Here is an 18,393-nt window from a genome sequence, read left to right on the forward strand (position 1 = left end):
GTTTTCTTTTTCTTTTTCTTTTTTCTTCTTTTTCTTTTTTTTTAATTATTTTTTATTTATTCATTCATTTTAGAGAGGAGAGAGAGACAGACAGAGAGAGACAGAGAGGAGAGAGAGACAGGGGGGAGGAGCTGGAAGCATCAACTCCCGTATGTGCCTTGACCAGGCAAGCCCAGGGTTTCGAACTGATGACCTCAGCATTTCCAGGTCGATGCTTTATCCACTGCGCCACCACAGGTCAGGCGATAACAGCAGTTTTCAAGCCTGGGCAGCCTGAGTTCTTAGAGCTCATAGAGCTTTGGGAACTTGGGTCAATTGCTCATCCTCTTGAATCCTCGTCTGTAGAATGGGAATGGTCCTAATGCGGATAGTGCCAGCTCCACAGGGTTTCATGCAGGTAAGTGCTTCGCACAGGCAGCGTCCATGTGCACTCAGTCTCCGTGCTGGGCTCAGCCCTCTCGGATGATGGCAGAGTACCGCAAATGCTCCCTTCCATCAGTGTTTCCTGCTCCAAAGTCAGGCCTACGTCAGCATAAGACAATGATCAATAAATGGTAGCTGCAGGCTTTGCGAAGTTGTCATTTTTATTTAACCTGTTTTCTGAAAGTAATATTATTTTCTTGAAATCAGTTGGAAATATATATTACATTGTGCTTGGGAATGGAATTTGCTTTTCCTCATCTACTTGTCATTGCTGTTTGGGTTCAGAAAACACGTAATTGGCGCACTATTGCCAATTTCAGAGGAATGTGTATAACAGTGAAGAGAAAGAAATTCAGAAGTGTTCCAAGTCAGGTTCTAGCACTTACTTGCTTTTGCCTCTGACTTTTTTGAGAACTGACCACTAGTGATGTAATCTCCCCTCAGATGTATTTTGTATTTCTTAAATGACTTTGGGTTTGAAGCACATTGCCTAAAAAGTTATGTATGCCTTTAACATTTCTCAACTCAAAAAGATGGCTTTATTTTTGCTTGGGGCTGTTGTCCACATCACTGTAAATCAGTACAGTGTTGGCATGTCAGACATGGTCCTTCAGAGTAACAGAACCAACAGGAGACATCATTTTTAAGAATTGGCTCATGTAGTTGTGAGGCCTGGTAAGTTCCAAGTCTGTAGGGCAGGCTGGCAAGTTGGACATTCAGTTGAAGTTGCAGTTTTGAGTCTGACATTTTGAAATGTGCAGGGCAGGCTGGTAGTATGGAAATTCTGGCAGAATTTTTATATTATAGTTTTGAAGCTGAATTCCTTCCTCTCCAGGAAACATCAGTTTAATGCTCTAAAACTTCCAATTGATTGGGTGAGGCTCACCCATATCATCAAGGGTAATCTTCTTTACTTGCTTAATCAACTGATCTGTTAATCACATCCACTAATTATCTTTGCAGTAACTTCTAGGCTGGTGTTTGACCAAACAACTGGGCACCATATTCCAGCCAAGCTGGCACATAACATTAATCTTTGCATTTCGGTTCAGGCTTTTGGTGTGAAAGTGTCTGTTGCTACATCTGCCAGTGTCCCGGCTCCTCCAGTTCCAGTCGCATGCTAGCGATCTGATGACTCTATCAGGGACTTGGACACTGCCCTTACTCTGCCCTAAAGTATTTATTAGCACTTCGGTTGACTGAGAAAAAGGAAGGATGAGAATCTTTAGAAAGAAGGGAAATGTCTTTACTAAGCACCTTATGAACTGTAAACCTTGGTTTATGAAGGGTAGCCAAGGTCGGGGCGGTTTTGAGGGGCTTACATTCTGGTCTAGAAAGCTAACAGGAGTATACATGCATGCAGGAAACATTGGGGTCACAGATAATCAGTGAAGATCCACACCCGAGTGGGGCCATTCCGTGTGCAGGGTTAAGGGTTAAGAAATGATTCATCGTTGAGGTTGAAGCTTAAAAGAAGCATGTTGATTTGCAGACTGTCTCTGGTGAAATCATGGAGGAGTGAGTATCCTTGGAGGAAGGTAAGGCGTGAGACCAGATAAGGGAGCCTGGGATTACCCAATGGCTTGAGTAACTTGAACAGAAGGATGAAATTCTCAGGTAGAGAGGCGAATAGATCTACTCTTTATCCCGTCAGAGGTAAAGATGAGTTATATCATAGTTTTAAAGCAGAGAATAACACAGACAGCACTCTTAAAAGGTTTAGTGTTTAAAATTCAGCCAAACAATATGGCTGTTTTCAACTCATATAAAAATAAGAATTTAGGTTAGACAATCTCTTGGAAAATGTATTTCAGTGCAGTACACGGTATCCTCACTCCTGTAATTTGAAGTTATCCAAACAGCCTTGCAAAGGTCAGAAACTAGTCTCTGTGGGTTCTATGCAATAGCTGGGCTCAAAGGTACTTCAAAATGGGCACAATTGAAGTATGGATTCAGCATGATGGAAGGTGGGAAATAGGAAGGATATTGCTAAGACCTTTTGGCACTGAGCCCAGTTTCACTTTTCTGTTATGGCCATTACTTTCCAGTTTGTTGAGACTGAACAGTGTCGTCAATTTATGTTTATGTAATATCCTCGTGTTCTTCATCCAGTCGTCTGTGAGAGCCTTATGGACAGTGCTTTATCGTACCTCCACATGCCTAGCTTACAGCCGGACACAAATAGCCACTCAATGTGCTGGTTGATCTACCTCATAAACATTGAACTACTTACTCAAGTCCTTCTTGTTCCTGATGATCATTAAAGTAGCAAAGAGCCGGAAAACGCTGGTTAGGGCTAGTGCCAATGTCATTTTCCTTTGAATCAGTTCTGATGGATTCTGCTGCCTAACAGCAAAGAGAAACTTCAAGTCATGGAGCAGCTTGTCCTCCTGATGTTTCAGGTCAATCGATGGTTTTTACTCTGGGTATCGACAGCTTTCTGCTGCATGCTCTTGTCTTTGGCTACGTGGCCTGACTGTGGTGAAGTGAATTATACTGCTTTTATTTCCTCTCGAGGTTTAATCAGTGCTCAGCAAGCATTATGTGTGCCTGTGACTTTTCCTTTTCCTTTTAATTGTTCAGGCTGTAGGGCCGTTGATGGTGTTGCTTTTGTGTACTCAGAACATGTCTGATCAGTTTTTAACTCAGAGCTTATGCTTCTTTGCAGGATGCCACAATTTGGAAGCCTGACTCATGCCAGAACTGCCGTTGCCATGGTGATATTGTTATCTGCAACCCTGCTATTTGCAGAAACCCTAAGTGTGCCTTTGAGAAGGTATGATATTGCTAAATGTGTCCTAAATGCATTGGTAAAGTCAGTGAAATGTAGGGTTTTTGCATTTTTTCAGCCATCTGGTTTTGACATTATCCACTAATTGGAAATTTTATAAAACACAGGAGAGAATTTTTGCATATTCTATTTAAGAATATCTTAATTTCTGTTCATTGAGTTCATATAGTACTCCAGACCAGGCACTCGGTGAAAGGTTTTACAAATGTTATTCCACTTACTGTTATGTGAGGGTAGATATCTTTATACCCACTTTACAGATGAGGAAAGTGAAGACTTGAGATTTTAAGCAACTTAACCGTGATTATGTAATTAATAAATCAACCTGCTGCCCAGAGATTTTTTCGGATCTGACAGTTGCCAGACTGTCACAGCATTAATAAGCCATTGAATGGATTGAAAGTCATATCAACTTCTTAAAAATGATTTTCTAAAAGCATTATTTGTTCTGATTGTATTGTTGTACTGCCTTTGGGCTTCCTGGGAACATAAGAGAGGCTCTGACTCTATAAATCGCCTGGTATTTGACCAAGTATATAGGGATATTTTATTTTGTTCCCTCTGTTAAAAACAAATATACTGCTCACAAAAATTAGGGGATCAGGGAATGTACAGATACTCCAGTACTTTCAGCCTTCTGTATAGTACATTTTCACCAATGAAATAAAAGTTGATTTTACATCTCATTTGCATAATCAAACAACTTTCTTTGACTTGTTTGCTTTTCTGATGTTCTTGTTTAATTAAAAAAAATCAAATGCTTCTTTTCTTTTATCGCTTCATATTAGTTTTGAAATATCCCCTAATTTTTGTGAGCAGTATATTTGTTTTTTTCCTAACTATGCTGTTAGAATATTTTTTTCCAGGTGCTGACTTTTCTTTTAAAAGTGAGTCTATTAAAATAAAAAGAGCTTAAGCTTCAAATTTGAATGTTTGAAACTCCCTGGAGAAGCCCAATTATTTTTTCTAAAAAAGCATTCTGTCAATTTCACAAGCATGGTTTATTTTTTTAGTTTTCTTTCTCCCCCCAAAATAATGAATCTTGAGCTTTTAAATCATCTAGTGCTAATAAATTTCTGTTTGTTTCTAACTTTGGAATGAAGGTTCTGTATACCTTTAAGGTATTACTTAATTTCTGCACATGTATATTTCTGAGAAGCTGGTTGTACATCAAGTATTGGCAAATTTGATAATATTTTGTCGTATATCACAGGGCTTCCAGTTTATGGAATAAACAGTCGTAAAAGATCACTATTTCGCTTGCTGAGTAATTCATGTCAAAATCTGAGCTTGTCATGTAATGACCATGAAACATGCCCTCCTCCATGTCACATAAATAATTGTGATATCCCAGAAAAAGTCCTGAACTAAATGTTATAAGACATAAACTATATTGCTGAAAATGAAATGTATTCTGTATCAGGGGTCAGCTGAGAGAATCTAGCCTGTATGACCTATGAAAAGAGAATGGTTCTTGCATTTTAAAATGGTTGTAAAAGACCAATAGAAAACAATATGAAAATGATGTAAAATCAAGTTTCAGTGTCCATAAATAAAGTTTTATTGAAACACAGGCAGACTCATTTATGTATTGTGACAAGAGTTGTGTCGTCATGATGTAGACCAAAGACCAGAATATTTTTACCCTTTGGCCTTTGCAGGAAAAGGTTCTGAGTCTTATTCTATACCAAACATGATTTTATTCCTTCCTCATTTGTTCATCTCCTATTTTTTTCTCATCTCAGTAAATGGTAACTCCCTTCTTCCGCTTCCTCGGGCCAGAGAAGCGCATCACCCTCAGCTCCCTGCTTTCTCCCACACCCCACACCCCTCACCCTACACCCCACACCCCTCACCCCACACCCCTCACCCCACACCCCACATCCCTCACCCCACACCCCACTCCCCTCACCCCACACCCCACACCCCTCACCCCACACCCCTCACCCCACACCCCACACCCCACACCCCACTTCCCTCACCCAGCACATTGGCAAACATGCCAGCTCTCCACAATAGTACATCCCATACACGGCTTCTCTGCTTTTACTCTGGTTTCACCTGTTACCTTTTGCTTCGTTCTCACAGTAACCTTTGAACTTGTTTCACTGTTTCTGTACTTGTCTTTTTCACTATAATCTTGATATAGTAACTAGGGTGATCCTATTAAAATTGAAGTTAGATCGTGTTGCTTTTCTCCTTAAACCCCACTCGTGGTTTCCAATGTCTTCTCTTCTCACAGTAACTCCTCACAGCGCCCTTTAAGGTGCTATTGAGTCCTCTTTAATTAGCCATCTGTTCTTTCCCGTGCTCACTCTGCTTTAGACATCACACCAGCTTGCCGTTTACTGGGTATTCCAGGCACACTGCTGCCACAAGGCCTTTGCGCTCTGTTGTTCCCACAGAGATTATTCTCCAGATAGATATATGCCTTGATCTTTTGCTTCATTTAAGGTTTGCCTGAGTGTCTTCCTGTTTAAAATTGCAATCTTCCACCCCCACCACACATTTCCTGTCCCTCTCCCATGACTTACTTTTCTTCTTAGCACTAGCTACTATTTGACATACTATATCTTTTACTTAAATTTCTTGTTTGCCATCTCTTCTACTCACTGTATGTGCTCAGCACCTACAATAGAACCTTACACATGGTAGGCACTCAGCAAACATTGTTTGGCTGACTGGATGAATGGATGAGAGATGGGGCTAGAGAGTTGGTAAGTTCAAGGTTATAGAGGGCCTTGTACAATGTACTGTAAAGGTTGGAATTTTATTTTTAAGATGATAGAATACTAATGAAGGTTTCAGACATATGGGTAGAATGACCAGCTTTTCTTTTAGAAATATTTCTCTGGTTTTTAAAAGATAATCCATAATATTAGAAATGAGGAGATTAGTTCAGAGGCTGTGAGGTTAATCCATGTGAGAGGATGAATACTTGAATTGGAGCACTGGTGGTGTCGGGATCAAGAGAAAAGGTCAAGCTCAAGAAATACTTAGGGGATAAATCAACGGACTGAATGAGAGTAGGAGGAAGAGGGGAAGGAAAAAAAAAGATGACCCCCATATTTATAACTTGTTGACTAATTGTTAGCTGAGCCATGAACTGATATTGAGAATATAGGAGAATGAGCAAAAGCATCCCATCTGGAAGGGAAATAATGATTTCAGTTTGGGGCACATTGAATTTGAAGAGCCCACGGAAAAGTCAGGTGGATATTTCATAAGGACAGCTGGATGTAAGAGTATTAAGCTCAGAGGAGAAGATAAGGTTGGAGATATAATGTGAATATAATTATCATAGAGACAGTAGTGCAAACTTTTAGAATGATTGAGCTCATCCTAAAAGAATGTGTGCAAAAAGAGTACAAGATGAAGGGTGGAATTTGGGGAACAGAATCATCCAAGGGGGAGGTGAATGTAAGAGAGGAAGATTAGAGAGACACGATCAAGAGGTAAGAGGTGAGAAATGGGAAGTAGTTGATACTTAGTGAGCTTACTTTTTGAAGACTTTAAGGTTTGGTTGGGAGCTGGAGGAGAGTAATGAATGTTAACTGTCACTGAGGGGAGAAGGGGACCAACCAAGGTCAGGGTAAAGTATTTGTGAATGGTATTGAAGGCCCACAGGAACAGCAGGCCATGAACCTGTGGGGGTACCAAGCTGCATGGTAGAATGATTTTCTTAGCCAAGCTTACCAGCCAGGTATAAAAGAGATAAGGCAAATTGAAAAATAGATCCAGGTTTGAGATTCTGCCATATTAATGAACACAAAGAACAGAGGTACAGAAAGTGTTGGGCATTGAGGATGACATGAATAGGAAAATGAAGCTGGCTGGGGCTGAATGACTGCAAGGAAAAGAAATGCTCGAGGATCTCTCTGAAGGATGTGAGACGAGTGGGAGTGACGATGAAAGGCCCAAGGCCAGGAGGCTCAGATCTAGAGTGGAAAGTTTCTGGTATAGAACAGTTTGGAGTGTGGATGGAACCTAAGGTTGACCATGACCATGGGAAACTCAAGTAAAGCAGAGATGAAGAGTATTTGAATTAAGGTGGTTAAGAATGTGCAAGGATAGAATGTTAGACTAGTCTTTTCCATGGACGCTGAAGTTGTCCAGAATTAATTCTAGATATAGGGTAGAAAAGGACTGAGACCCAGGTGCTAAGTCTTTAGTGAGTGACTGAAGGGGTGATCAGCAATTTGGTGAATGACATAATTGGAGAGCATGAACTCTAAGGAGGTTCCTTGTCTATCATGAAGAAATTAAGGTTGAACCAGATGACCCAACTCCAAGATCATGTTATTGTATTCCAGAGCATTTGGGTTTTTTATTTTAAGCATTAAAATAGAACATAGAATGATAGAACCATAAGAGGCTTTTAGAATTCACTTACTTTTTTATTTTATACACAAAGAAACGTTTTAATGGTTTAATCACTTGCTCAAAGACACAGAGCTAGGAAGTGGCATAGCAATGATGAGAACCTTAGTTTCTGACTAATGACCGAATGTAATTTCTACTCTACCATGTTGCTTTTATGTTTTCCTTTGTTTTCTCAGTGGCATGCATTGTTATTCAGATCTGCTGTGCTATGTTTTCATTAGTTCATGGCACAAGTTAATGACTCCTCATTGAACCCTAAACTAAAATATTATTATTTGTATTATTATTATTATTATTATTATTATTTGTGTGTGTGTGTGTGTGTGTGTGTGTGTGTGTGTGTGTGACAGAGACAGAGGGACAGATAGGGACAGACAGACAGGAAGGGAGAGAAATGAGAAATTCATCAGTTCTTGGCTGTGGTACCTCAGTTGTTCAATGACTGCTTTCTCATATGTGCCTTGACCGGGGGGCTCCAGCACAGCAAGTGACCCCTTGCTCAAGCCAGCAACCTTGAGCTTCAAGCCAGCGACCTTTGGGCTCAAGCCAGCGGTCATGGGGTCATGTCTATGATCCCAAGCTCAAGCCAGCAACCCCACACTCAAGCTGATGAGCCTGCACTAAAGCCGGATGAGCCCACACTCAAGCCGATGACCACGACCTCAGGCTTTTGAACCTGGGTCCTCTGTGTCCCAGTCTGATGCTCTATCCACTGTGCCACCTCCTGGTCAGGCTGTATTATTATTATTAATGGTTCATGTTGTGTGTTTATTTTTTACTCATGAATGGACTGGAAATAACCTAGTGTTAAGGGCAATTTTGATAGATAAATAGGTGATAGATAGATAGATAGATAGAGGATGAATGTTTCTATTCATTCTATAATCTATACAACAGATTCTCTATCCATATCCTATATCCATATAGAATAGCTAGAATACACTCTTAAGGATTTCTGGAGAATATATAGGTTTAAAAGACAATGCCAAAGGAACACTATATTATTACATGGGGTGGGGTTTTGGCTGCAAACCTCAATGCAGATAATAGTATTTAACTAATGAAATTGTGAGAATTAAATTATATGTATATACACATGAATATACATACACATATGTACATATATACCTATATATATACATACATATTTGTGTATGTGTACAGGTATGGGCAAAAGTAGACTTACAGTTTGAGCACATGAAACACAGGGTTTATTCTTGTATTGTCATTTTTCCTTCTCTCTCTCTCTCTCTCTCTCTCTCTCTTTTTTTTTATAACAGTATGGGAGATATTGAGACAGACTTCCACATGCACCCTGACTGGGATCCACCTGGCAACCCCCGTCTGGGGCCAGTGCTCAAATCAACTGAGCTATCCTCAGCACCTGAGGCTGATGTTCAGACCACCTAAGCTGTCCTTAGCACCCGGGGCCAACACTTGAACCAGTCAAGCCACTGGCTGTGAGAGGGAAAGAGAGAGAAGGGGGAAACGGAGGGGAAGAGAAGCAGATGGTCACTTTTCATGGCTGCCCTGACTGGGGCTCAAATCCAGGATATCCGCATGCTGAGCAGATGCTCTATCCACTGAGCCAACTGCCAGGGCCCATTTATTCTTGAATTATATATTTTTCCATACAAACAGCTGTAAACCTATTTTTGCCCACCGCTGTACATATGTACACACAATATATGCTCAGCAGAGTATCTAGCTATTCTACATACTCAGTAAGTGTTAGCTATAACATCAGATTCTCATCGTTTTTATTGTTAGTTGGTTCTGCTAGATCCTAGGCAAATAATGCTGCCTAGCCCCCCTACCAGTCTTCACTGATGTCCCTTGCCCATGCAGCCACTTCCCAGTGCAAAACCTGGAGGGGCAGTAGGCTCGTGTGTTCCATGTAGCCCACAGCTCACATGGCTGTGCAAGGCTGCGTGGTTCGGTAGCAAGAACTCCCTTTCTCTCCTCTCAGCACTCACATGCAAAATATTTGCTCTTCCTTTAGTTCCAAATCACCTTTCATGTTTGACCAGAAGTTTAGTAGATAGTCTCAAGATGGAGACCCCTCCACTGCTACTCGTGAATAAGGGATTTTATATTTATGAAATGAGCTTTGAGGGCCAAATCTGAAAACCAGTCTTTATGTAATACAAAGAAAACTAATTTGGAGGCACATACTATCTCTTGAAATCTCCCATTCTATCCCCCTTTCTCCCCTGCTCCCTGTTTCCATATGTTAGAATATAAACAGCACTTAGTTTTATCTCATTTTCTATATGTATGAAATTCTTAGTACAAATTAGGCTAATGTCGTTTCTACATTTTAGTGTCTTAGTGGAAATTATACAAGTGTAGTTTTCTCTTGTGGTTCAGAGGGAACTTTTCTAAAACGTCATTAGCATTGTATAGTACGTGGAATTTTATAAAACCCCTTATCTTATGTTTATCCTTTATTAAGCAAATAGGAAGAACTTGGTAATTACCATTACTGTTGTATTTATCTGTTCTGTGGATTAAAATCTTAGTAAAATCTCAGTTCCATTTCTCATTCACTATTGTGAATATAGTTTATGAAATTATAATTCCACTGTGGGTACAATTTTTTAAATAGAAGCAGCCCCAAATAACAAGGAAACACTAACATACAAACACACTTTTTTTTCAATCTAGCAGCTAAATTCTTTGTTGACTTTTGTTCTATGAACAAGTTATGATTTTTGGATTAATGCAGTATCTCCTGCTATTTTTGACACAAATCACTCATTGCCTGTTCTGCCACGTCTCTAGACTTGAGGAAGTGCTAAGATATCTATCATATATCTATATTTCTATATGTGTCTATACATATACACAGAAAAAACAAATCAGAGGATCCAATAGGAGAATCACTGGCTTAAAAGACCAATATAACCTATCTATTCCATAGTTTTAAAAACTCTTAGATAAATGGATCCTTCCCCATGGCAAATGGATGGTGAGTTAAAGTGACAACTTCCAGTAGTATATCCTGGGGTATCACATGGTAGTGCATTCCCTTGATAGTATCACATCTTGTTTGTAAACACAATTGCAAGTATAGAAACCTTGAAAAACCATGTAAATCTTTACTGGAGCCCATGAATTCTACCCAGCTGTCCATAGCATGCATGGTACCTCAGCAACACTGCTTCCTCTCCTAGCTTTGTCCTTCAGTCTGGGCCTTGCTACTCTGTGTCCCCTGTAAAAATGAGCCTCACACCTCAGCCCCCCTACTGACTGCCTCTGGCCTCTAGAGGAGATCTGGAAGACCTGCCAGGTCTGTGGCCACCCCTCACCCCTGCCCAAGTCTAGAGATACTTCTTCCCTCACCCTCACTGCTTTTCTTATGTAACACTCAGAGGAAGCATTTCTAGTGAATAAAATTCTTCACTTCATTACATGTGAAAATATACAATTTTCAAGGAAATTACTTCCACAAGGGGGTTCATTTTATCTTTGAGAGAAGCTCATCTTGACAGAGAGAATCCTATTTGTTAGTTTATTCGGTTTATCCTGTCTATTGTTGTCACCCGTAGAAACTCATGGGATTTAGTGAATCCACGATGGCTCATGGTGCGATAAACCGTTGTGACTGTGTTTGCTGCCGCTGGTTTATACTGAGCTGCTTTTAAATGTGCAGGGAGAAGTGCTTCAAATAGCCGCCAACCAGTGCTGCCCTGACTGTGTGTCGACGACTCGAGGATCTTGTCATCATGAGAAGAAAATCCATGCGGTAAGTGTTTCCTGGCCCAAGGTTGATTCTCTGTCTGTGGGTCATTGACGAGGAAAGCTGATTGCTAACGTTGTGTTGACAAGAGAGGTTTTTTTGTCCCTTTGACTGGGCTGGGCTGTGGAGGACCGGAAGTACATTTGACTTTCAGTGGGCGTTTGGGTTTCTTGAATAAGATTCAGTCTGTCCTATTTATTCCATAGGCCTTGTGTAAATATTTGTAGATTGAATTTGTGTCTGCATAAAGAGTAGTCTGAGAATATTGATGCTGAAGAAGCTGTGATGCTAAATAACAAAAGTGCCAACCCCACAGTTTTTCATTTGATAGTTACAGACAGCCCAGAGCGGGTAGGCAGAGCAGATATCATTATTCCCGTGTCAGAGATGAAAAAGTTGCAATGCGAAGAGCTAAGGTACTTGCCCAGTGTCGTATTGCTAATAAGTGGTATAACCTGGCCTAGAACCCTAGTCTTCCTACTCCTACCTCAGCACTCTTTCCCTTAGGGTAGAGTTTCTAAACTTGAGAACTATTGACATTTTAAGCTTTGTTGTAGGGCTTTCCTATGCATTGTATGAAATTTAGCAGCGTCCCTGGCCTCTGCCCACTAGATCAGGGGTCCCCAAACTTTTTACACAGTGGGCCAGTTCACTGTCCCTCAGACCATTGGAGAGCCAGACTATAAAAAAAACTATGAACAAATCCCTATGCACACTGCACATATCTTATTTTAAAGTAAAAAAACAAAAAGGGAACAAATACAATATTTAAAATAAAGAACAAGTAAATGTAAATCAACAAACTGACCAGTATTTCAATGGGAACTATGCTCCTCTCACTGACCACCAATGAAAGAGGTGCCCCTTCCGGAAGTGCAGCGGGGGGCCGGATAAATGGCCTCAGGGGGCCGCATGTGGCCCGCGGGCCGTAGTTTGGGGACCCCTGCACTAGATGCTAGTACCAGCCTCTAAAGGGTTGAAAAGCACTCCAGTCCTAATAACCAGAAATGTCTGCAGGTGTGGCCACATTCCTCCAAAGGGGCAAAAGACTCAACTACTCCAGTTTAGAATCACAGTACTAGAAATCAATCCTAAAGTTCCTTTATTACACCTTCTTATTTCAGATCCTTTAGGATTAGTTTTGAGATACTAAATACTGATTAAAAAGTACCATTGTAGGTTTATAATAGAAGTTATGAACGTGGAATGGATATAGTTCATCTTTACTCATACTTAAATGTTACCCAGAGGCAGCAAGTGAAGTTGAATGTTATAGAAAGAGGCTCTTGGCTTTAATCCTCATCTTCCACCTGGTACAAAACTTTCTCCACATTTGTGTCTCTGCCCGTTCGGGAGAGAGCACAGGTTATCAGGTTTGATAACATCCACCCTTGGCTGCTATTCAGTGTGCATACCTAAAGCTCAGTGAGCACAATAGGCTTTCCCCGTGGGACAGGATCCTCTCACTTGGGCCACTGTCTCCTAATTACCCGAGGAAGCCACTCTTTCACTTCTGCACAATGTGTTGCTGAAAGGCACCCAAGCGAGATCTACGCTGGGAATGTCTTCATGCCACGGATCACCCTGTGCTGCTCGTTCAGTCTGTGTGATGTCGGGCGATGTAAGCTTTGCATGCCACAGAAGAGCATTGCCTATGAAACGGAAGGGACTTCAGGGCAGACTGCTGGTGGTGGAAATAATGCCAGTTCATAATGTTTGGAATAGGCCTGTGGTTCGGGGTCAAAAACACAAAGCTGATCATTTCATTGAAGGAGCCCATAGGATCAAAGTAAGATCAGGAGCTGGAGACTACCAGACATCTCCAATGAGAGCTAGTAGTAGGAACATGGGAAGTCAGAGTTCAGCAAATCTTTGTATGGGCCACTCTAATGCCATTTATCATTTGCTCTCTCGTGTTATATTTGTGCACGTGTGCAAATTTCCTATCTGGATTTAGCAGTCCTGAGAACATGGACATTTGCTGTATCTTAAGACTGATCTTCCTTGCCTCCTGCCTGCCCTGGTGCTTAGCACTGAGCTTTCCCAGAGCAGGCGCTCAATAAACATCGATGACTGGAGGACTCCAACCATAAGCAAATTCATTTTCTGACTTATCCATGTATTTGTCCCAAAGATATATTATACTCTTTGACCAAGTGCCTATGTGATTGGGCAGTTCTAGGACCACTAGATGGGTTAGTTATAAATCTGCTTAGCCTATTTTTTTCTGGGAGAATTCACAGAAAGTCTTCCTCCTGCTGCCTCCCTCATGGTTCACCCCTTCTGTAACACATCACGTGGCAAGCTCTAAACTGGGTAAGACCTTATCCATGTGTCATTTTCCCATATGCAACATTCAACATACACTCCCTCGGGAAATTTTATGACTGGATTTCTGGTACTTGATGTAACTGAGAAAAGAGCTGCATTTAGGTAACTATAGTTAAAAAACCCCAACTTTTTGGTGGTCTACTTCTTCAAATAGCAGCAGAAGAATAATTTATTAAGTCAAGACAAAATCATCCAATTTCAGTCTCAATAATAAATATTAAAATGCTTTTGTTTCTGGTCTTCCAATTCTTCCGTACTCCCTTTTTTTTTTTTTTTTTTTTTACTTCCTCCGGATTCTTGCTAAGTCCTTATTTATATTATTTATTTTCTTGAGCAGGTTAAGTGCTTATCTGGGTTTGCTCTGAATCTCGCCTTGCCACTTGCATCACGGTCTCTTCCCCTGGATCTCGCAGGGGTCCTCCTCCCATCCCCGCTGCAGCTGCTTGGGCAGCAGTTTCCAGAGCTTGTTCCTCTCCCGCTGAACAGCGGTAATCCTTCCTAACCTCTGGCTTGCATCCATAAGGCAGGTTGTGGAGACTGTCCCAGTACCTGTGAAATAGCCTGGTGTTTCGGGAACTTTGGAACTGTGATCTGAAGTGAAAGCTTCCATTTAAGAGATTTAGAAGAGGCTGTAGGATAGAGTGAGTGTGGCAGGAGGGAAATCAGTGGAAATGTCCCAGAGACTAGGTTTGAAACAAAGGACAGTCAAGGACAGGAGAGCCCGGGGCAGCGGGAGGAGGCCATGCTTTAAGGAAACAGCCTTGCCTTGCTGTAGGACCTCCTTTGCCTGCAGGGTAGGCAGCATCTTATATAACTGGTATTCCAGCAAGTCAGGACAAGCCCCGACTCTTCCCCCAGAGTGGAGAAAACACTTGAGCCTGTTGGCTGATTTCAGGTTATTTGACAGTTTTACGCAGGATTATTGCAGCCAGTATTTGGGGGACTGTTTTATCCATGACCTCCCCAAAGCTATCCCTTAAAATTAGCATTTGGATCTCTGCCCAGCCTTGCCAACCAGACAGGGAGAGAAGCCTGAAATATGTGTTCCTAAAGAGTGTTGGAATGCTTCCCCCTGTTCTTTCCCCCACAAATTCGCTTGTGAAAGGGAGGAGAAAGGACCATTAATCCCCTTTCTTTTCTTCTGCACTAACTTAAGGCCAGCACCAGATAAGGTCATGTCTGAGAAAATAATGCTTGAAGATTCATTAAAGAAGGAAGTGGCAGTTGGTAAGGTCCTGGTGCCTTCATGGGATTGAATAGAGGAGTGTGGAGGGTGAGGTCTGATCACTTTGCCTGTTTGTGAAGCCAAAAGAAGGACCAATTTATATGTGGGGAGAAGAAGTGAATATTGAATTCTGCAGCCTCGTGCCCCTCAACCTAGAGGATGTAATTATAATACGCACCGAACATTCCCAGATACTTAGTATTCTACCTTTATAACTTCATCACTTGAACAAATTATGTGAAAAAAAATTATTTTATTGTTCTGTCAGTAAGCCAGCTAAATACTTTATGACCTTATCTCTCCTCTGGACTTGTGTCGGCAGCCAAGCCGACTTGTTAGTTGGCTGTGTGGAAGAATATATTTAAGATGTTGTCTGCAGCATGTACTGTTCGCCCAGCATCAAAAGCTCATGTTTTCTAAAAGTCATTAATGAGATTAAGATGGCACAGCTAAACCCGGGTCTTGTAGGAGCATTGCATTGTGTAGCTAGCTATTAGTCTTTGATTTTACAAAGCTTTCTCTGCTGCTTTTTTTTATGAAAAAGTAGGCTTTTGTAAATAGGTAAAGAGAACACTGAAATTTTATTTTATTTTATTTATTTATTTGTATTTTTCTGAAGCTGGAAACAGGGAGAGACAGTCAGACAGACTCCCGCATGCGCCCGACCGGGATCCACCCGGCACGCCCACCAGGGGGCGATGCTCTGCCCATCCTGGGGGTCGCCATGTTGCGACCAGAGCCACTCTAGCGCCTGAGGCAGAGGCCACAGAGCCATCCCCAGCACCCGGGCCATCTTTGCTCCAATGGAGCCTTGGCTGCGGAAGGGGAAGAGAGAGACAGAGAGGAAGGCATGGCGGAGGGGTGGAGAAGCAAATGGGCGCTTCTCCTGTGTGCCCTGGCCGGGAATCGAACCCGGGTCCTCCGCACGCTAGGCCGACGCTCTACCGCTGAGCCAACCGGCCAGGGCTGAAATTTTAGGTGAGAGAGGTGTCACTGACTTAGGGCTAGGAGTAGGAGATGAAAAGGGGGGAACTCATGTGACTTTTCCCTGAGTGAGAGGTGGGAGTAATTCATTTACTTTGTGCACTTTGCACTTGGGGTCACCATCTGGTGTGTATTCTATGGCTTTGACCTTAAGTGGTACACAGTCTTCCTGCTGAATGTTCTGTTATTCTCATAATTCTTCAGCTTATTGTGAAGGGAGAACCCTCTGCTTAATTTAATGTTTCCTGAGTTAGATAATAGATTTACATCATTAGAGAGTTTGAAAGTATTGAAGAGATTAGCTAACACAGCTCTGACATTTTACAGATGAAACTTTTGGTGATTGACAGATTGTTATTATAATTAATTTTTGTGGTCTCTATCTGAAAAATGGTGTGATTGCAAACATTTAAGAAATGACAGTGTTTCTGAATAGTTAAAAACAAAAAAACAAACAAAAAAAAGCTCTTATTTTAATGGAGTGAAATGTCAGAACATTGAGAAACAATCTCCGAATTTGTAATAAAATAAAGTAGTTCAAGATGTTTGGTATGCAGCCTTCAAGTGTTACTGAAGATATATAAATGATTCATTAGGTATTTTAAACAGTAATTTGCTCTCTGATGACAAAAGTAAATTTAGGTTTATTGATGAAAATTTGGAAAGTAGAAAACTATACAAAGGCAGAGAAAAAAATCTACTAGTAACCCCCAAACTCTGAAAACCACTGTTCTTGTTCTTTTAGTTTTTTGGGGAGGGATTGGGAGTGGCAGTGGAGGTGGACATGTTTTTACCTAGTTTTAATTATACTATGTATACAGTTTATGTCTTGCTTTATATATATATATATATAATATTATGTTGTGGCTAATTCCCTAGCATACTCTTAGAGAACATGGTTTCCTACTCTTAGGTGTTTGGTTAGCTTCCAGTGTTCAATAAACTATTTCTAATTTTGCTATAAAGAACAGTGAAATAAAAGGTCTTATATTAAACCATTTTGTGTCTCATTGATCATTTTTCATGTAACTTCTTACAAGTGAAGTTAGTCAATCAAAGCATCTCAAGATTTTGAGTTTTGAAGCTGTGACATCTATGGTTGTTATTAAATCAATTTTAAGTTGTCTGTGTCTAATGATAAATCCGGTGGGAGCATCCCAGATAGACAGGCCCCTTCTGGCTGAGTCACTCCAGCTGCTGTAGGAGGGAGGCTTTGGGTGGGAGAATCCCACTCCGCTGCAGCTTCGCCAACATTCGGAGTTTTAACTCTCCCTGTACTTGATTTTAAACAATATTATCTAATTTTTATTTTAATTAAGATTTCCTTGCAGTTAGGAAATTCATCAAAACCTGTCCATTTTTCTTTTATAATTTCTTTTGTTGCTTATGCTTAGGCCTTTCAAAGTATAAAGGTCAGTTGCCCCCTATTAACAAGTTGTGGGATTGCCCATTTAAGTGCGGTACTGAAGTTGAAATTTTGCATTTAATTATAGCAAAAGTAAAAAATGGACAGGAGAGGACATAGCCTCGGTGTGCACATCCTATCCTACAGTCACAGCGGGCACATTGGTGTGAAAGGGGGTGGTGGGCCATGAACTCAGGCAGTGGAAATGGACGAGAGAATGGAGCACCTTCCACCTGCCAGCCCCCTTGCTGGCTCTTTGATGAGCTGCCTCGAAACTGAGATTTAGAAAGATTAAGTCATTCTCCCATAGTCTCCAAAGCAGGCAGGGCTGAGTGGGGCTCTGAGAATCTACCAACACCCAAGGAAATCCTTGGTTCTGATTCGGTGCATTGCTTGCATTACTGCCCCCTGTGCTCCCCGTGTGGCCCCCTAGAGGAAAGTACTCTTCATGACAGGCGAGGACTTGAAGCCCAAATAATTAAGCTACTGTGACTACCTATTATTATCATTGCTATAGTAATAATAGCACAAATTATTAGTAATTACAAACGTCAGATGTGGAGTGCTTGCAACCTGGCAGCAACTTGCAGAAGACAGAGGTACTGACATGAGTTCTTTTGTGTTTGAGAGAGATGAATAATTATTCTGGATGCTGGCTTGTGGAGAAGCAAGAGGACTTTATTTTCTGTGCTTCTCAGTGACACAGTTGCAATCCTAGGTTATATTAGATGAGTGAACACCTGGAATGTGTGATGTTTTTAATAGAATTCTGTAATGATTTGTGCTGAATCAGCTATCATATGCTACATTTCACAGAGGCAGAGGAAGGCAGGTTCCAATATGTAAGAAAATGTTGCAGGAGGACAACTTCATTCATTAAGCTAAATATTGGTCCCTATATCTTGTAAAAGACCACCATTACTTAATTCTATCATTGAGAACATAACATTTTGACAGATAACTTCCCTAAGCAATCAACCTATTTGTAGCTTTTTCGTTCACCCCCTCTTAAGCCTGTATCACATCTGAGAGTGGCTCATATAGATACTTTTGGTGCTCAGTAAATCATTTGGCAACTCAAAACAGGGATGTCTAGACTACCGATGTGA

At 41.1% G+C, this 18,393-nt stretch overlaps 1 protein-coding gene across 2 annotated transcripts in view; it reads left to right on the forward strand.

Moving 5' to 3' along the window:
• Window positions 1-18,393, forward strand: part of FRAS1 (Fraser extracellular matrix complex subunit 1) — a 513,532-nt gene that overhangs the window by 196,858 nt on the left and 298,281 nt on the right. For both annotated transcript variants that reach the window (XR_010751479.1, XM_066384281.1), the window contains exons 3-4: window positions 3,092-3,199; window positions 11,253-11,345. Coding sequence is in view for 1 of the 2 variants with exons in the window: in XM_066384281.1 (XP_066240378.1) it covers window positions 3,092-3,199; window positions 11,253-11,345 (201 nt within the window). In the remaining variant the exon portion in view is untranslated. The remainder of the gene's footprint in view (window positions 1-3,091; window positions 3,200-11,252; window positions 11,346-18,393) is intronic.

Source organism: Saccopteryx leptura, chromosome 5 (assembly GCF_036850995.1).
Source record: "Saccopteryx leptura isolate mSacLep1 chromosome 5, mSacLep1_pri_phased_curated, whole genome shotgun sequence".
In the NCBI taxonomy this organism is placed as follows: domain Eukaryota; kingdom Metazoa; phylum Chordata; class Mammalia; order Chiroptera; family Emballonuridae; genus Saccopteryx; species Saccopteryx leptura.